Below are 18,759 nucleotides of genomic sequence, written 5' to 3' on the forward strand. Positions count from 1 at the left end.
CCTCACATCAGTCAATTTTTATTGTACATAGCCTGTTCTTAAAGTGTCTGCAGTTCACATTAAAACATGACCTCAGAAAAATACAAAAAGAAGCAATTCTTGTTGTCAGCAATTATCTGCAGTTACTTGAATGGATCACCACTTAATGTTTGCCTCGGTGATCCTAAAATCTTTGCAACAGAGGCTTACAGAAACAGTGTAGTAAATGATAGGTTTTAACCAATATTTTTTCAGCTTTACATCCTGCTAATTGTTCACACAGTAAATAATGCTCTGGAGACTTTGAAACGTTATGGTACAGTCTTTGAGTTCTGCTTTGAGTCACTCTCAGAATACAATTAGTCAATGAGAAGGGAATTTTAATAAATTCTATTTCACTCTCAAAATGCGTGGAACGTGTCCATTGGTAGATCTGTAATTGGGAAGGAATATAGAATGACCTTCAAATGATAGGAGCCCAACACAAATGTGTTCTTTATTATACTGTAAGCCTTCTAGCTCAAACCATGTTGTGACCACAGAACACATTGTTTACAGTTGCAACATTTCCCCTCCTAATAGTCGCACGTGTATGTTTTTTAATGTATTGTATGTGTCTTGAACTTGAGCATCTGTATGTGAGTGAAACGTTAGTCAGATCCTGACCTGAGCGCCCTTCAGTTCTCCTGCTAGTGGAACCTTGAATAAGTGGCATGGGGTTCCACTTCTTTGTTTCTGCTTTTTTTATCACAACACATGCTACTGGTCATCCTGCAGTTCTCCTCTCTGGGAAGAATGTTGAATGTGGAGCATGAAGGTCCGCTTCTTTTTATCCGCTTCTTTTTTTTTTTTTTTTACTACACAAGCTACTGCTCATCCTTCTTACTGTAAGAGGAACCTTGAATATGGAGCATGAAGTTCCGATCATTTCTATTGCAACACATGCTACTCCCAGAACTTCTTAAGTCTCTAAAAGCTTTCTTCTTTTTTCTTACCTGAATGACCATGACAAAAATAAAATTGTTATTTTACTGTGTAATGGTCATATTGTATGATGTCATTAATAGAATTATTTTGTCTCATAAACATAGGAAGATAAAGAATTAGTGCATGGAAATGTTTGCAGTAAAAATATTTTATTGGCCAGAGAAGGAATTGACAAGGAGTATGGTCCTTTCATAAAGCTGAGTGACCCTGGACTACCAATAACTGTACTTTCCAATCAAGGTATGGCATTGTAAATATAATTGTTTTAATGATTTATTAGGCAGTAGGCAAAAACGTTTTGGTTAAAGTGATTTTGAAACACCTTTTTCTTGTGGTGTCTTAAAACAATTCAACCCTTGCATTGGCCCCACAGGTGTCCAGGCTGCATGTTCCATTGGTGTGTAGGTTCTCTGTATCATAAAATTCAAATTCATAAGGCAGTCCATTGTTAGTACCACTTTACTGTAGGCCACCCACAAAGCAACATTCAACTTCGTATCTACAGGCGCGCTGAAAGACAGCGCTTATCTTCCCATAACTCACCACTCCCCCCTAGGTTAAGTATTCTCTTTCCCTAGACACTTCCTGCCCTGTTTTTCTTTTTTAAATGCATGTACAATTCACATTAGTGAACATCACAAATACCGTGCTAGTGCATCTATCTGTATCGAGGCGGTGGTCCTCTGCTAGCATATTATTATTGGTCATGTAATAAATTATTATGCATAAAACTATCCGAGCCACCACCTCTCTTAATAATTGTAAAAATTCATGATGGGGGCGGGGGGCAATAGGGAGCATCATTTTCTGTTTTCTTTCTATCTTTTGGGCTGTAATCTACCCAGAGTGTACTTAAGAAAAGCAGCCCATTGCTGTAGCTTACTTGCAAGAACAGAATGCATGTTTATCAATATCTGGGTGACTGGCTAATCAAATCCCACTTTCTTCACTGCACATAAGCTGTACAATCACTGTTAGTTAGTTTTTGGTTTTCTGTAAGTGAGCGAGTCTCAATAATATCAAGTAATCATAGATCCCTGGTCAGACAGAAAAGCAATTGGTGTTTCCCACTGCAGGATTGCTGTCCTCTTCCATTTCTCTGGTTCCTCAGCCGAAAATGAGACCTGCTGCATTGAAATCTTTGACTGCAGTGAAATCAGGACTAGGATAGCCTGACCAATAAAATGGTAGTAAGTCATGACTTTAGCTCCACGCAACAGTGATGGGACCATCCAGCTAAAAACTAAAAAAGGGGAAGCATTCAGGCACCAGTCACGAAAGCATCACTCCTAGGTTGGTGAGCGTATGTGGCTGTCTCAAAAGAGGAACTCATGTATTCGCTTATTTGAACTAAGGCTATTCTGACTACCTATCAAGGCCTCTCTATCCCTGGTGATAGAAAAACAGGTTCAAATTTTCAAAAAGAATGTAGCGTTAGTCTTGAAATAAATATTTGAGGCTCTCCTGATTCTATGGCCATTGGAAGTGGAATATCAGCGCCTCATCTGACTAGGTCTCTGTACATAAAAGCAGACTTCATCAGTAGACCGATTATGAGTTTGAATTTGTTGAAACTGCCAATCATTCACTTGGAAATCTTTTGGGTTTGGTGTTTCATGTGACTCTTCTTTTGACACATGGCTCCTTGGGGGACCATGGAGACAGATGCTTATGGTTTCCCTGCTCTGGAGAGCCTGGTGTGCCTCATGTTTCCCCCCGCCCCCTGCAGAATCTTCCATGCCCTCCATTCTGGTGGAAAAGAAAGGAGGGCTTGGCAGGCCATGAAGCAAAGTCTATGTTACTACTTTTGCATTTGCAAAGCAGCCACACTGCCCGCAGTGAGAATCCTTCCCCTCCACTTCTTCCTACAAGCCTCTAACCCCCCCCCCCCACCCCCCCCACCCCAATCAGTATGGGAGCACATAATGGGGATAGTTTCTGGGGTGGCAGTCTGGAGTCGTCGCCTCATGTTCTTTCAGTTCATACGTTTGAAAAATTCTTATGGTTTCTCATTTTTATAGACCGGGAACGTACTTCCTAGCAGGGCAAGCACTTGAATGCCAGTTTGGTTTTAGTTGTATATAAATAAAAATAGATTATTAAAAAAGGACTTGTATATGTTCTTGAAGTCTATATTAGTGTATGGGTTTGCTTTTCTAGCATCCTTATTTCATTTCCTTTTTAAGGTGGTGTTAGTTCTCTGAAGACCTGTACAATTTATTCGCCTGTACCTGCCATCATCTTCATCATTATATTTTTCCTGAAGTTGTTTAAATCGCTAAAGGGAATCCAGTGCATACATCAATGCTGAATGGGTATGAGGTAGTCAACACATGAATCTCTCAATGTCGGGTCAACTTCTTAGTGATTTCACCTGCTTTCAAAGTGCATAGATCACATTATAAGAATAGGTTGGAGAGTTTCTTTAGTTTTAATGTGACATTGACTGGATCAAGAAGCCAGTGAAAGCATTGCAGTAAACAGTTGTAAAACATCTTTATAACAATTATTTCAAGAAACTTATTTCTCATTTTTAGAACGAGTGGAGCGCATCCCATGGATTCCTCCTGAATGCCTCGGAGATGCCAAACAACTTACTGTTGCATCTGATAAATGGAGTTTTGGCACAACTCTGTGGGAGATCTGCTACAACGGAGAAGTACCCCTAAAGGACAAGACTTTAGCAGAGGTGATATATTGTTCATATTTGTGCCTAGCTGTTTCCAGGATACGTCTAATGTTTTTCAAATGCATCTGTTCACATATATGTATTATCCTGCATGCCAATATAAAACAAGTTATTCTAGAATGTTATAAATGTATTCTTACAATACAGGTTAGACCTGAAACAGACACATCTTATTCCACACATTTAATTACTGTAGAACTTAGAACGTGTTGTGGCCAAATGACAACCCTTTGAGAGAATTCACAATAATTATTAAGCATGAGGTTTTTCTTTGTCCTCATTTTCTTTGTAGAAGAACATAAGTGACAAGAATAAGAACTTTAACCACTTTTGCCAGGATGCATTTTCTGCACAGTACATTGCAAACTTAGTACACTTCTGGTAATATCGTGTATGCGGTAGAAACCTCATAGGAGACCTCTATGGTCTTCATCTAGATCTACCCAAGTATTTAGTTTATTCCTGTTAAAGGTGCTATATGTATTGTCCTCTTTGCCAGTGGGACAGAGTGATCCAGGAAGCGAAGGGTCGGTAAATAAAGTGCTTTCTTCTAAATCGTTTTTTTCTGTTTGAGGTGAAGTTATTTATGTGGCGATTGACAGGGATTCCTTGTGTCAAAGTAAATGTAAGCTGTCCTGTTATACAGTTTGGCTACTAAAATCAGTTTTTGTGATGGTGTAACTTATCACATTGGATTGTGGTGACTAAAACATATTGCTGATGCAAGCAGCCGTGCTGATGCCAGTGAAGCTATGGTGTAGTGCTGGGTGTGCATACTTTTATATCTAATGTTTTCCTTGCTCAAGCAATGCAATACAGTTATGGCCTTCCAAGACCAACCTACAGTGACCTGTATTAGAATGACACCCACTCTTGTCCACAATCCTTGTGTTGACTCCCTACCACCTTCATGTGTTGTCTGTATCTGAAAGGTATTGATAGTGCTTCTGCATGATACACATAAAGTTCAGTTAAGGGATCTTGTCCTTCCATTAATCAAAATCCTGTTTTTGGTATAACGGTAGCAGTGCCTGACAAAAACCAACCAAATTCTGAATGACATACCAAAAATCACATACCTACAAATGTGAAGTACGGTGAATGTTGGTCCAGGATTGCAGAGTTTAAAACCTCTTTTTAGGTTATCTTTCAAACACTTCTGTTACATAGCCTCCTTCACTGAAAACACAAAAAGTAAGATAGCTCTCAATGTTCTGCTTGGGTATGGTTAGACCGCCTAACAGGACGGCTGCAACTCAATTAGGTTCCAAATTGGTACCTTATAATCCGCCATTATCTTATTTTATATGGACGCACTTGATATTTAAAAAAAATATTTGCAGCTTCTCCTGGGTAATAGGAGTAAATCTGGAGCACGCTGTTAAATCTTGTGAGCGTGGTTATTTAGATTAAAATGCTGTACCAAGGATTGTAAGGGTAATTGAATCAAATGTCAGTTTTTTTAAAATACATATTCTGTGCAAGCGAGTCATATTATGTTCCCAAAATTACTGAGGACATGTTGTGGAATCCACACCCAAAAATGTAAAAAAAAATATATAGTTTGACCTGCAATTTTAATTACCAATGAGTGGCTAGGGTCACCCTTCAGCATAGGAACAATGTTTATCTCAAATGACTGGGATATCGCCTCTGTGCAAAGATTCAGAATTTCCATCAAGCTTTGCTAAGTCCACCTTGGATACCAGGATAAGTGAAGCATGTAGTCGACATAGTGTAAGATTTGATTGTCCGTGCCCCCACCCAACCTGGAAAAACATGAAATGGCTAACCCAACAATCTTGGAAATATGGGTATGAGTATACATATCTATCTATCTATCTATACACACACAGGAGTACATTGGTTCTATTAGGTTTTGTAAATAGCAAGTTGTTTAATTATTTAGGGTGAAATAAGTTTGGCCCATATGACCTTTAATTTGTAATCTTTATTCGATCAACCAAAAGTAGATCATAAAAGATACACACAGAGACAAAGAAATAAAGTAGGAATATTGAAAACATCTACAATAAAATTCATGAATGACGACATTCAAAGAAGTAAAAGGTCTAAAAATCAATAAAATAACAATGTGTTATTATTAAGCTTGCAAGCCCTGACAAGCGCTATAAGAGAGATAAGGGCATTCATTCAGAAATGACATCATAACGAAGAACCAACAATTCATAATACATGTGGCTCTCTGTACAATTAAAATTTAAAACATCATACTCCTTCTTAGAGCCAAAGTGCACTTAAAAAAACTAGCAACTAAGTGACCTGTATCTCGGTCATAAAGTTGTAATAAAAAAAATAGGTCAGCCTTACACTTTTAAAATTTATGTCTGTGTAACAATGGTAATAAAAACCTCCTTGCGGACAGCAGATGATATCAACAAAAAAATACAAAATGCTGTAAAGTTTGGCTAGAATGCTAGTCACATGTGCAGATACCAGTGGTGACTGAGTAGTATTGGCCCAGTAGAAAGCATATTAACCAACGAAAGGAACCTAACCTGAATCTAGCTAGTAAGGTTCTCTCGTACACATTTTTCACGTATAATAAATAAGGAGCAATCATTGGCACAGTCTGAATGATGCAATAGTCCTTGACCGTGAGTTTAGCCACTTCTGTTAGTTCCCTAGCGACCTGTCTATGCTTGACAAAGCTGTCCTGGACCCAATGTTTGTTCTTTTTCATGATAGTCTCCAGGTGCTTTAACAAATGTGCACTGCCATGGGCTGAAAAATATCCTTGATGTGTTTTAGCCACGGATTGGCCAGCCCACGCTCACAAGACCGGCAATCTCTAATAACTGCCAATTGAGGTCAGCTTCCTTATTTGACCATAATGACCACCAGAGAACCAAAGGGGCAGCATTAATGGTGTCCTGCACGTACTCCATGCCTAACTGCTGATGCAAGCAAAAATGCGGGGACGAGGGAAGGACGCCTAGGAGCCGACAAAATGTATTCTCCTCCAACTGCATGATACTCACATCCTTGCATCCCTAAATACCCATTCTGTAAGCTAAAATTGGCAGACCTTTCCGATTGTTTATCTCCACAATCGGGGCAATAGATTTTTTACCAATAGTCACGGCGAGCAAAAAGGTAGTGCCTAAAGCTCGAGTATAACAAGTAATCCTATTGCTGATGCAAGTGGACCAGGAACACCTCTTTTCGAAGTAGATACCCAGATAAGAAAACGAGTTTACCCAATCTAATTTCTTGTCATCAATATTTAGGGTACAGGTTTTAGTATTTCTGGGACCGCAGACCATTGTAAATGTTTTCTTCAGGTTTGTCTCCAAATCCATTCCTCTCATAAAACTAACATAACAGGAAATTAAACTCTTGAGGCCATTGGGCATCCTTGGCAGAAGAACCGCATCATCTGCATATAAGAGTGCAAGCACTGCCTTTTGCTCAACATAGGGAACATCTGCCAGACAAATACCAATACTCTTTCCAGGTCATTAGTATAGAGCAAAAAGAGAATCGGAGCAAGGACGCATCCCACGCTCAGCTTTAAATGATTCTGTGCATTCACCAGCATTACCAAATCTTACAGATGCGGTGAGATCATAATGTAGGAGTATCCGAAATGAAACCAAATCCCCATCGACACCCATACTCTCTAAAATGTACCACAACTTGGATCTACATACACAATCAAATGCGCTCGACAAATACATAAAAGCCAGATGTGTAGAGGCGCCCTTTGCATATTTATATTTTGCCTCACTAAGATGGAGGTTGAGGCACTGTTCAATTGTCCCAACCCCTTTCTAAACCCATACTGGGTTTCGGATAGAATGTTATTTTTTTTTATTCTGAGAAGAAGGCGATACAAGACTACTCTCCCAATAAGTTTTGCTGTAGAGTCTAGGAGAGATAGTGGGCGGTAGCACTTTACATCGTGGACATTACCCTTTTTAAAAATTGGGACGATGATTGAGGTGCGCCACAACGTAGGTACACCCAAACACACAGAATTAAATACACAAGTGAGGACGGGTCCAACACCCCGGGTATTCCCTGAATAAATCGAGAGGGACGCCATCTGGACCCGGCGCCTTCTTGCACCGGCTGTCAACAATCGCCTTAAGCACCTCTTCTTCACTAAAATCAAGTTTTAGACAAAAGAAGTTGGCCATCGACGCTTCATCGGTAGCCCTGTTGTCAGTAGCATATATCCTTCAAATATGCGCCAACCAGACTCAGCCGTAATATGAACCGTTACTTCATCTAGGGGGTGGGGGGGGGGTCAAGGGAGATAAAACTGACCACACTGCCTTCCAAAAGGCTTCAGAATCTTTAAACTGACAGGCTCTAACTATAGACTCCCATTTCTCCACCTTCATGGTTGATTTCCTTTTCTTTAGTATCAGTTGATAAATCTTTCTGTTTGCTGCAATAGCGAACTGTTTTAGGGCCCTACGCAAAGATTAATTTGCCGCTCTACAATCCTTGTCAAACCAAGATTTAGCATAGTACGTGGCTGAATACAGGGTCTTGATAGCGTCCCTTTAATCCATGTTAAGAGATCAATAAAATGGCTAAGTGTAAGTGCTTAGTCTCCTATTTCCATATTACACGCATCTAGCAGTACTGAGCTTCTACAGACAACCTGGGACATGATGTGCTTCAGGTTCGCGATTCGCCAGACCACCCTTCGCCCAGCATTCTTCACAGTTAGTGCTTTAGAAAGCAGGGTCTTGTGCAGCACTGCTATTTGCATTGCAATGGGGTTGTGGTCGCTATAAATCTGAGCAAGTACCTCACTACTTAAAATCGTTGATGACATACATCAGTAGGTAAAAATGTAGTCTATTGTACTCCCAGCACCCCCTCCGATAAAAGTTGGGAAATCTAGACCGGCAGAAATATAGACCTTGTTGACAAACTCACACTCAGCCCGCAGGGAAAATAGAAAGCGTCTCCTAGCGTCCTTATCCTTATGATTGACTTCTCGAGCAGATGGTTCAAAAATGGTTGATGTTTGAGGGGGCAAATGCTCTAGTTTGGCGTTAAAATCTCCAGCCACCAGCAGGCTAAAGTGACATTCAGCCCAAACCTCTTTTTCTATTAACAGGTCAATTATAGAGAACAAACCCTGAAAATCGCCCTTTCTGGAAAAAAAGTATTCTAAAAATCCATCATATTCCAGCAAAGGCAAAATGCCTGCGCCTGGGCCTCACGCTGATCTAAAAGAAGGCCCCCTTTAGCTCGTCCAGAAGGTGATGCTATCGCTGGCAGAGTAAACACATGTATCGGTTGAAGGCTACCTCTTTCAGATCCCAAGTTTCTTGCATAAAGGCTATATCCTAATCAAGGATAAGGCATTGGCAGCCTTCAATTTGGATTTTAGGGGCTAGGCCAGTGGCGTTCCAGCTTAAAAGGTTGAAGGAGAATATTCACCACCTTTAGTCTCTGGTATTCTAACTTCAGTCCTTTCTTGTAAAGTCGGGCAATTAACATGGACTTGTGCCCTATCCGGATTAACAAAGCTCGTTAAAGAAGGGGGTATAGACAAGCTAGGGCCGGGTATCTCACTACTAAACACACCTCCATTGTCCAGAGCGCCTATACAGAAGCGCTCCTTGCAATACAGTCAGTCATTATCCTCCAACCCTGCCAGTGCTATATCTATTTTTCAGAGGCACTGGTTGGATGTAGTGAGGCTCTCGGAGATTCTCTATTTGGTGCAATGGATCCCTCTATACTGACATTGGGGGTAGACAGATGCCTGTAGAAAAAACCAAGTAGCAGGATCTTAACAGGACTAGGTTTAACCATTCCAGCCCTCGCTAATCTGTTCATGTGTTTATATAGCTATTTGATCTTACCTACTGCAGCCATTGTAGATACCACAAAGTTATATATTCACATGTGTGGGGGTATTTGTGTGTGTGTGTGTGTGTGTGTGTGTGTGTGTGTGTGTGTGTATATATATATATATATCTCTTGCTAAATATTGAACTTTGATTTTGTAGGACATATGAGTATGTACGGGTATGTTTCTGTTTGTCTGAACGAATGTTTGAGTGTGATGTAGGATGTCCTTGGATTCTTGGGATATATTTATGGTTTTTTATATAGATTGCAAAAATACAATGAATAAATAAAATTTTATATGTTTGGTACTTAAAGTTTTGTGCATTATATTTTGGAAGGCCAGTGTTTACGGTGTGTTGAATCGTATTAGTGACTATTAGCACTATATGACTTTGTACACAGTCAGAGAATTATTGTTATGCTTGGCTTTCTGTTTTCCCCTGTTTTCTCTGCCTGTTATTTGTCCAGGTGAGTGGTTGTTCTTGGTCTGGGGCCACCATACATGTAAACTTTGGCACATCTATGTGGCCTATAACTGAGGGATGTAAAGCACTACTCAAGCCAGCTGGCGTGGTAATGCTGGCTGGGCCTTTAACCCCAGGAACTTAATGCAGAAATAATAGGTAAACTCGTGTAAGAAGAGTCCAAAGGACCGCCAGCGGCATTCAATTCATCTTGTTGAAGGGTCTGGCTGGTACGGAGTCCTCCATAGTGAGGGAAAGATGTCGCTCCACCAACCTAATCTCATTGTCCAAACCATGTTCAAGGTCCGTGTCAAGTAGTTGTCAATTGTGAAATGAGTACATGGTGGTGGTGCTTTAGGTGTGCCTGAGGTGCCCTTCTTTTTTTCCATATTCACGTGGACAGTAGTGAGGCTGATGTAATAAATAAGACGGGGGAGACCCAGAGCTCCCAGAAGGCTAAAACAATCAAAAACATATCAACAGTACCTGTGTTTAGAGGACTTCCTCGAAGATGACCCAGATCCCTGATGCAGAACGTCTTTATCCAGATGGGGCTTTCCAGCCAACAAATAGCCATTTTTAAGGGGTTGTAGTTTTGGATCTCCTTTTGGTTTTAAGCCATGCAAAGTGTTGGTGTCTAAAAAGCCGTACAGACTGGAAAAAATGCCACACATACAGGGCCACTGGCAAACTCACTTGTCTCATGGAAAATTTGTAACTTCAAACTTTCTGTACAGCAGTCTACATAGTGGCTGGCACTAAAGTTCAGATTAAATGGGAGTCTGCCCGCAGATAGCGAATCACCTCCTCGGCCACCTCCCCCGACTCGCAAGGCATATGGTGCAGGTCCCCCAGGCACGCCTCACCCCTATCCAGACACAGCCTCATCCGCAGCCGAGGGGGTGCCAGCGGCGGCTCCCCGGTAACCAAACACTCGTAGTAGGCAGCCTTCAGCAAGGTCACGCCTATCCAGGTGAAGGGGGGCCACCGAGGCGCTGGCCCCAGCAGACCAAGGACCCGCAGCCTTCAGCGGTGGGGGCGGGACGCAGCAGCCGTTGAGCAGCCGCCAGTTGCACGAGTTGAGCAGGAAACCGAATCAATTACTTCTCATGTGAAACATTAAGGTTTTGCGTGATGTGATTCCCTGGAACGAAATGGCGTCGTCTCCGTTCCCCATATGACCTATAAAATGTCACTCGGTCACAATATCATGGTGTGAGTCAAATGAAATAGTGCATTTGCAATACAAGTGCAGCCCATTTAAAACCGCAATGGCAGTCAAAATGACTGCAAGGTCATATAACGGAGTCCCAATTTTGTTTTATCCGTCCAGATGCAATATATAGGTGGACGTTAAAATTGTCCAGATTATGATGTTGACATGTCGACCCCAACATTATGATTTATAGGGGGTCATCATCAGGATGGTGCCAACAAACTTTTGAAGTTAGCAACCCTATAGAATGAGAGAGAAGTCATGTGTGAAAGTATTCAGAGGATGTGGGAACTTTTGAAGTTGGGTCCAGTTATGAAGAAGACCTACATTCTTAAGTGGGGAATAAAGGAATAACATAGCTAATGTGCAGTACCTGCCAGTTAGTGAAGCTGATGGGGTATCTGGGTAAGCAATAATGATGATAGGGTAATGAAGACCCACAGACAGATAAATTCCAATTAGATCAAACTATCCACAGCTGACTGATTCGGGCAATAAATTGTAGTCCATCACTGACTGGAAAGGCCTGAAGAAACAATGGAAAACATACTAAAAGTAAAAGCGGATGCTCCAAGGGCTCAATCTAGCTTGAAAGAGAGCTAAACACATTTGGACACACAAGGAGAGGGAGTGACACCAGGGGCACATCCCCTCAGGGACAGTTGTGTATATGAGACCCTGGTCTCAGAAAAAGCAAACAAGAATGTGTTAAAAGAAAAACTGAATGAGTGGGCAGCACCAGCAGGAAATGCCACATGCTGGAAAAGCTTACTAGTGTATAAAAGAGTGAGACATCACAGAACAGCCGCTGCCCTTCAGCCTTGCAAGGGAATATTGCCTCAGGGAAGAGGAAGCATGGGCAGTGCAATACCTTCACTGTACGAGGAAAAACTGCCCGTCTAAAAAGCAGGAAGGGTATAAGGCAGGCGCTTAAAAACAGCTACAGCAAGCAGTAGTAGCTCACAAAAATCCTGGCCAACAACAGGCTACATTTCAGTTTTAATAAAGAACAGTAATTGAGGAATAGAAATGCACAAAAAATAAGTATAACAATTAAAATCATGTTGAAGTGAGGTTCGTTGGAGCAAAGAAAAGGAAAAAAAGACAATATCCTGTAACAAACACATGGATTTCTGAGTCCTTGAATCCAGTATGTAATATATATTCATCACAAATTCCACACAATAGAACAATTAAGTGGAACGTGAAAAATAGTGAAGCTCTAACACAGAATGGTTACAGTATATAGGGGTTAGGTAAAGTCCAGTGACTGTCAAATGTAGACAAACTTGTTGGTACACAGGTATGCCGAGGATCACTTTATATGCTACATAGTCTAATGGTCTTGTGATGGGCAATCATGAGGTTAACATATTCAGGACTTCTGATGTTTTTTCAGTCCTCTAGTTACCGAATTCAGGTGGTCAATCCATGTTGTGTTGCCTTTTGTAACTCTTTGTAATTCATTTCCACTTGAATTGAATTTTCCACCCCTTGCTACTTTCACATCAAGTTGAGCTACTAAGTTGTGGTGCATTTGGATTATGCCAGTGGATCTTACTATTATGTCGAAGAATTCTTAATTTCCCTTTTTGTGTAGATTGGACATTGTAGAGTTTAGAACCAGGACACCATAGAACATAGTCATTAGTGACATTGCAATTTGTGTTATGTTTAATGTTATACAAACACCAGCATGGTAAAATAATTTAGTGTCACATGTTTTTACATACAATGCAGGAACCGCACTTGAAATGGTACACTTCAGGTGGAAAGCCCCAGCACTGAGCTTTCAGCAGACGGTCTCTTATGTCTTTGTATAGAAAGGAGGTTTTGAGAGAATTTCACACAATCCAAACGAGATAAGTTTGTGTTAAGGCAACCCCTATCAAGTATTCTCTCAATTAGAATATCAGATTCTTGAAAATAGTCCTTTTTTTTATACAATTACATCATTTTGAGAAATGGTCATACTGGAGATAATCCCAAAGACTGTGTGGGTGATAGCTAGAATAAATCAGAGTAGTATTTCTATCTGTGGGTTTCCCTTTAAAAGTGGTGTATAGATTGTCATTGGTGCATCTGACACTGATATGCAAAGATCCAAGGCTTTGTGCTGATTTGCTTAGCTGGATTGCAATGATTTTTAAAAATAAAATATTTTTATTGTTTTCCAAAACAACTATCAATCTCTCATTGAGCAAACACAAGCTCATAATAATACAACCTCAGCTTCTACCTAGGACATCCCACTCCCTCCAAACCATAATATGCCCTCCACTTGCGCAATACTTTGTCATATTTACGGGCCCCCGTGCGGTGTAGATAGTTTCTTCCAGTTTTGCACACCAGTCCATTTCCTGCCTCCAGACATTCACAGGAGGGGCACTAGTAGAGGTCCAGCATTTTGTTATATCCCCATTAAGGTTTCCAGCCCCACCAGTGTCCCGTCCCTTCTTGGTCCATCTTTGTCTTACAGTATACCCGAAGGGTGAGTCTGGTACCAGCTTTCACATGGGAGCCCACTACCCCAGACAAGATCGGGAATCTTCCGAGCCAGTATCCTCGTATGATGGGGCAGGCCCGAATTGTATTAAGGAAGTCCCATCTAGGCACCTGACACTGCAGGCATGCAGGGGAGGGAGCCACCTTAGTTTTCCATAGTCTCTGGTGTGAGGTATGCTTGGTGCAGATATTTGAACTGAATGAACCGGAGTTGTGCCGAGATCCCCAACACTCTGGGTGTTATACAGGCATCTCACCAGTCCACCTCTTCCAGGGGCCCCACCCCCTAGCACACCCTCAGGGGCCCCAGCAGGTCTGGAGAATGTACAACAAGGGTTTTATATATTTGTGATTTCCCTCCCTTTCCATGGGGACTCATTAGTGCCTGCACCTCTAAGGGGTTATGCTCTGGGACCTCCCAGTAGTCAGTAACAACGTGTTGGAGCTGAAGATACAGATAGAATTGTGAGGCATGCAGGGGGAATTCCGATTGTAGGTCCTGAAAGAAGCGAATGTGACCCCTGTCCCATACATCACCCAGTCTTGTCATGTCCCATCCCCAGAACCCCTCCAGACCTGTGACCCATGCCAGCCATCGGCCCGCTCACAGAGGACTCTACATTGTGAGCCGTTGGTCCCAGCCTATCTACCACAGTGCTGCCTTCCAGGCCACGAACACCACCTTCGTGGTCTCTGGGAGCATGTGTGTAATGTGGTCCAGTTAACTTGCAACCCAGAGGCCAAACCAATAGTGGTCAGGATGTAAATCAGTCTGGGACCCGTCAAAAGTGGGCTTAGAGAGGAATAATAGGATGTTGTCCGAAATGGGGCTATCCTATATTCCATTGTGAGACCTCAATCGAAACCCCACACCTGTGCATCGCAACAAATCCAGGTCACAAGAGGTTCAATGCCAAAGCAAAGAGGAGTGGAGACAACCCTGCCGGGTGCCATGACGAAAAGGGAAGCTAGTGGACAAAAGCTCGCCATTTGAGGCTAAAGCCCATTCTCAGAAGGCCCAGTGCAGAGTGTCAAAAGCTTTCTCGAAGTCGATGAGCACTATCGCGGCCTACCCACCCAGTATGCAGAAATTTCTCAGTGCTAGCTGTACCCAACTTATACACTGTCTAGTACTATGGTGTGGAATGAGCCCGCTATGGTCTGGATGGATCAGGTGAGTCAGGACTGTCGGAAGTTGATTAGCCACCAACCTAGCGTACAGTTTGACCTTTGTGTTGATGAGGAAGATGGGGTGGTTTGAGGCACATCTGTTGCGATCTGTAGGTTTCCTTTACAGGTGGTATATAGATTGGCATTGGTGCATCTGACACTGACATACTAAGTGCTAATGCGTGGTGCTAAATTGCATAGCTGGGTTTTAATGATGTTTTTTTATATACATTTTTTGTTTTGTTTTCCTGAACAACCAACAATCTCTCATTGAGCAAACACAGTGTAAACAGAATGATACAAAGCATTACAGAACCACTCCTCTTTGGCAAGACCTACTTCTGTGGGAAAGTGCTCATTTACCACTGCTTCCAGAAACATGCCCAGAATGGGAGTGAGAATCGCAGGCCAAAGCCATCGACAAAACTCCACAAGAGCCCATCGGGTCTGGAAGTCTTCTCTATGTTAAGGTCAGACAGTGCCTCTCGAACCTTCTTAAAAGTGAGTGGTTATTTCAAGTCGTCTCTATCTGCCCGAGACAGCGAGGGCAGCAGGATATTCACAACGAGTGGGGCGGTTGATTCTCGAGATTGTCAGGCTTATTCTGCACACAGTCCTTCGAAATACTGAGCAAAGGTTGTGGCTGTCTCAGTGGCCTTCGCCACCAATACCCCGGACCCGTCCAGCATCGAGGGTAGGATTCTAGATTCAATGTCCATGGTCGACAACCAGTAAAGGAGTTTGCCGAATGTATCCCCCTATTCGTAAACCTGGTGGGTGGAAGCCATATGGCATTTGCGGGCCTCCTCCTGACACAGCTGGTGCAGGGAGGCCATATTAAGCTCCAATTGGTGCAAGAGGGACTCGTCTGGATTCCCCTGGCCTGAGCTCTGACACTGGTATGGATGTTTTGAGCTCTGTTACCCATGCCAGCCACTTGCAGTCTCTGCTCCTAAAGTAGGGTTGGGCGACTCCACACATGATCTTGCAGGCACCCATAGTGTTCCGAGGGAACTCGCCTGGTGCAGACCAAAGAGACAGTGTGATGTGGTTGTGAGATCAAAACTAAAATCAGAACACAGTGGGGCAAATGTGCCCCATACACAAAATAAACCCCAACTCCCCCCTCCTCCCCCATCCCCCCAATCTTACCACCCAGAAGAAAGCATTGGTTGCAAAACCACATGTAATAAGGGCCCTCAGCCCCACCCGGCCCAACAAAGGCAACATAGTGAAGAACAAAGGGATACAGAAATGTATAATGGAGCTGGCTGGCATGCAAAAATCACAGCTACAGTATTGCTCCAATTGGGGCTCCTAACAGAGTCAGGGGTCAGGTTCAGCCCTGTGATGAATTTCGCCTGTAGTAATTTCCAAGGATGACTCCTCGACTAGAGACCCGGTGGCTGTATTTCCCTTCCCGTTTCGGCTCTCCAAGTCTGTAGGGCCCTTGACCTTCGCCGGGCCCTATCCTCTTTGTTTAGAGTGCTTCCAGGCCGTTCCCTACCTGGACTCAGTAGGGTGGTAGATTGCCAGTCCGGGGATGGTGTGGGTTGAGATGACTTTGCTCCATGAGTCAAGTCCATACCTCCTTAGGAGTTTTGAAGAAGTGCGACCTGGAGTTGGAGAGCACCTGCAGCTGTTCTGGATTGAGTCCCATGTAAGAGCGATTAAGGGCATAGTTACTTTTTCACCTCGTGGTAGGATTTCCACCAAGTATGAACCTGCCGAGTGTAATTGGGAAAGATCATGGTGTGACCAGCATCATTTGAGAGGTACCCCTTCTCCTTCGCACCCTTGAGGATCTCATCCCTGTCTTTATAGTTGAGGATACTGGCTATCATAGGTCTATGGGAAGCCCTCAGGTAGGGGGCTTTTGCGCCAGTGATCTATGGACCCTTTCGATGATTAAGCAGGGGAACAGCTGTGCCCAATCAATCCAGGATCGGATCATTACTCAAGGAAAGTCCGCAGGTAGGTATCCTCCATTCCATCTTCGGAAGCAGACAAACCGGAGGTTGTTGCGCCGGCTCTGATTTCTGTGTTCTCCGCCTTGTGAGTTTTAGACATCTGTGAGGGTCAGGACACCTCCACGGAAGCCCCCCTCACTGTGTCCTCCAGTTTGGAGATTCGATCCTCTGCCTCCATCACCCAGTCAACAGTCTGACACAGATCCTGCCTTAGCAAAGACACGTCTGCGCTCACCTCGCCAATCTTAAGCACAAGCTCCAATTTTGAGTCCTGAATGGCCTATATTATAACTGCATTGTTGTCTCTGCCTTTAGGGACCGAGCACCCCTGCACCACAACTGCTGGGAGAAATAGTTCCCGACCTGCTTGCCCCAGATGTCCAGCACCCAGGGGGAGGGGGCAGCACGAGCAGTTAGAAGCGGGGAAGGGAGGAGGGAGAGTGGCCTCCTTCCTCCTAGTCCACGATGGTCCCCCACTAGGGCGCTCCTTCACCACTCCAGCAGACCCCTGCTAATAATGTCCAGCAGTGGAAGGAGGAGAGGCAGGATTAAAAGGGGGGCATAGGGGGTGGCCCACCTTCCCCAGGTAGTCACCCACTGATGTCCAGGTGGGCTGAGTGTAAGTTGTGTCAGGCACTAAGCGCTTTCCCCTTGTGGGCTTGATGTGGCCCCTGCAGCTGTGCTGGATTTGGCTCTCCTTGTGTGCTCTGCTCAGTGACACTGGGAGGGGGCGCCCTCCCCAGTCCACCAGATACATTTGCTCTGGATGATTGATGGCTGCTAGGAGCCCAGGCGCTGACAGTTCTGGTTGTCGGGAGGGGCTTTGCCCTGTGGGGTACTCTCCCTACCGCCTCGGGATCTGCCCCATGGGTCCCTGGTCAACTCTCTTTCAATCACTGGCATGCCTGGGCACTGGTCTCATTCCCAGACTGCAATCTTGAATAATCGCGGTTCACCTGAGCAATAGCGCTGGTGCCACCACACAGCACGTAGGATCAGGAGAGAGCGCTCCCTGTGGCATGCGGACCCGTTAACAAGCTGAGCCACCCGACCCCCGAACCGCTGTTCTGGGCATGCCAGCCCCCAGGATCAGTGCACAAGCTGAAGGCTGGGCCGGAGCTCACAGCAGCGCATCTGCCATCTTGGCCATCCAGACCATACCCCCTGGGTTGCAATGATTCAGCTAGTCTAGATGGACCCCACACATTTACCTTTCAACAGTTTACCTCCCTCAAACACTTCATTCTTTTCAACATTCCCTTATGGTACATGCTGGCAATTGGTCATGTGCCCGTACTTAGCATCAGATGGGAGTTTACCAACTGCTTTAGGCTGCATTACCAAGCAACCCAACACTGAGAAGACCCGATCTCCACGCTCTTGGTGCTGCTACTCGCATACCAGTTTGCCCAAGTCCTTCTGATTGGGCGGACACTGCGGATGGTGTTAGGCTGATAGCCGAAATGCCACACACTCCTTTGTGATGCGTTATCTGTCAGAGGTGGGGTGCCACTAATGAGTCAACTAGTCCCATCTCTCTGGAAAGGTATCATCTTTCATCATGTGTTAAAGAGCTTTGTTTTTGCCCTGCCATCCCCTGAGGTGGGGGAGGATATACCAGTTGAGGTGCAATTGAGATTTCCTGATGCCAATTCTCACTACTCTCTCTCCCTACAAGTACCTTGGCAAGTTGTGCTGCATAATAATGCACATCTTGGTGCCCATGGAGCTACTCTCATTCCATCAACTCAGCTTGACACCACTCTCTCTCTGCTTCTTGCTCAGTCTTCGCACTGTGCTGGAGTCTGCTTTTAGCCTTTCACAGCGGTGCTATTATATTCTGGCAGCTCTCCCTGGTAGCTACCATCTTGGTGTCCCTCTTCGTGATGCCGCAATATTTCCACAGGCCGCCTGTCAGTGCACCATCAGGCCGAG

At 43.8% G+C, this 18,759-nt stretch overlaps 1 protein-coding gene across 5 annotated transcripts in view; it reads left to right on the forward strand.

The window, feature by feature from the left end:
* JAK1 (Janus kinase 1) overlaps window positions 1-18,759 on the forward strand; it is a 647,675-nt gene that overhangs the window by 451,627 nt on the left and 177,289 nt on the right. For all 5 annotated transcript variants that reach the window (XM_085602371.1, XM_085602373.1, XM_085602374.1 and 2 more), the window contains 2 exons: window positions 1,071-1,206; window positions 3,504-3,655. In XM_085602371.1, coding sequence (XP_085458497.1) covers window positions 1,071-1,206; window positions 3,504-3,655 — 288 coding nt within the window. The remainder of the gene's footprint in view (window positions 1-1,070; window positions 1,207-3,503; window positions 3,656-18,759) is intronic.

Source organism: Triturus cristatus, chromosome 4_2, assembly GCF_964204655.1.
Source record: "Triturus cristatus chromosome 4_2, aTriCri1.1, whole genome shotgun sequence".
NCBI lineage: Eukaryota > Metazoa > Chordata > Amphibia > Caudata > Salamandridae > Triturus > Triturus cristatus.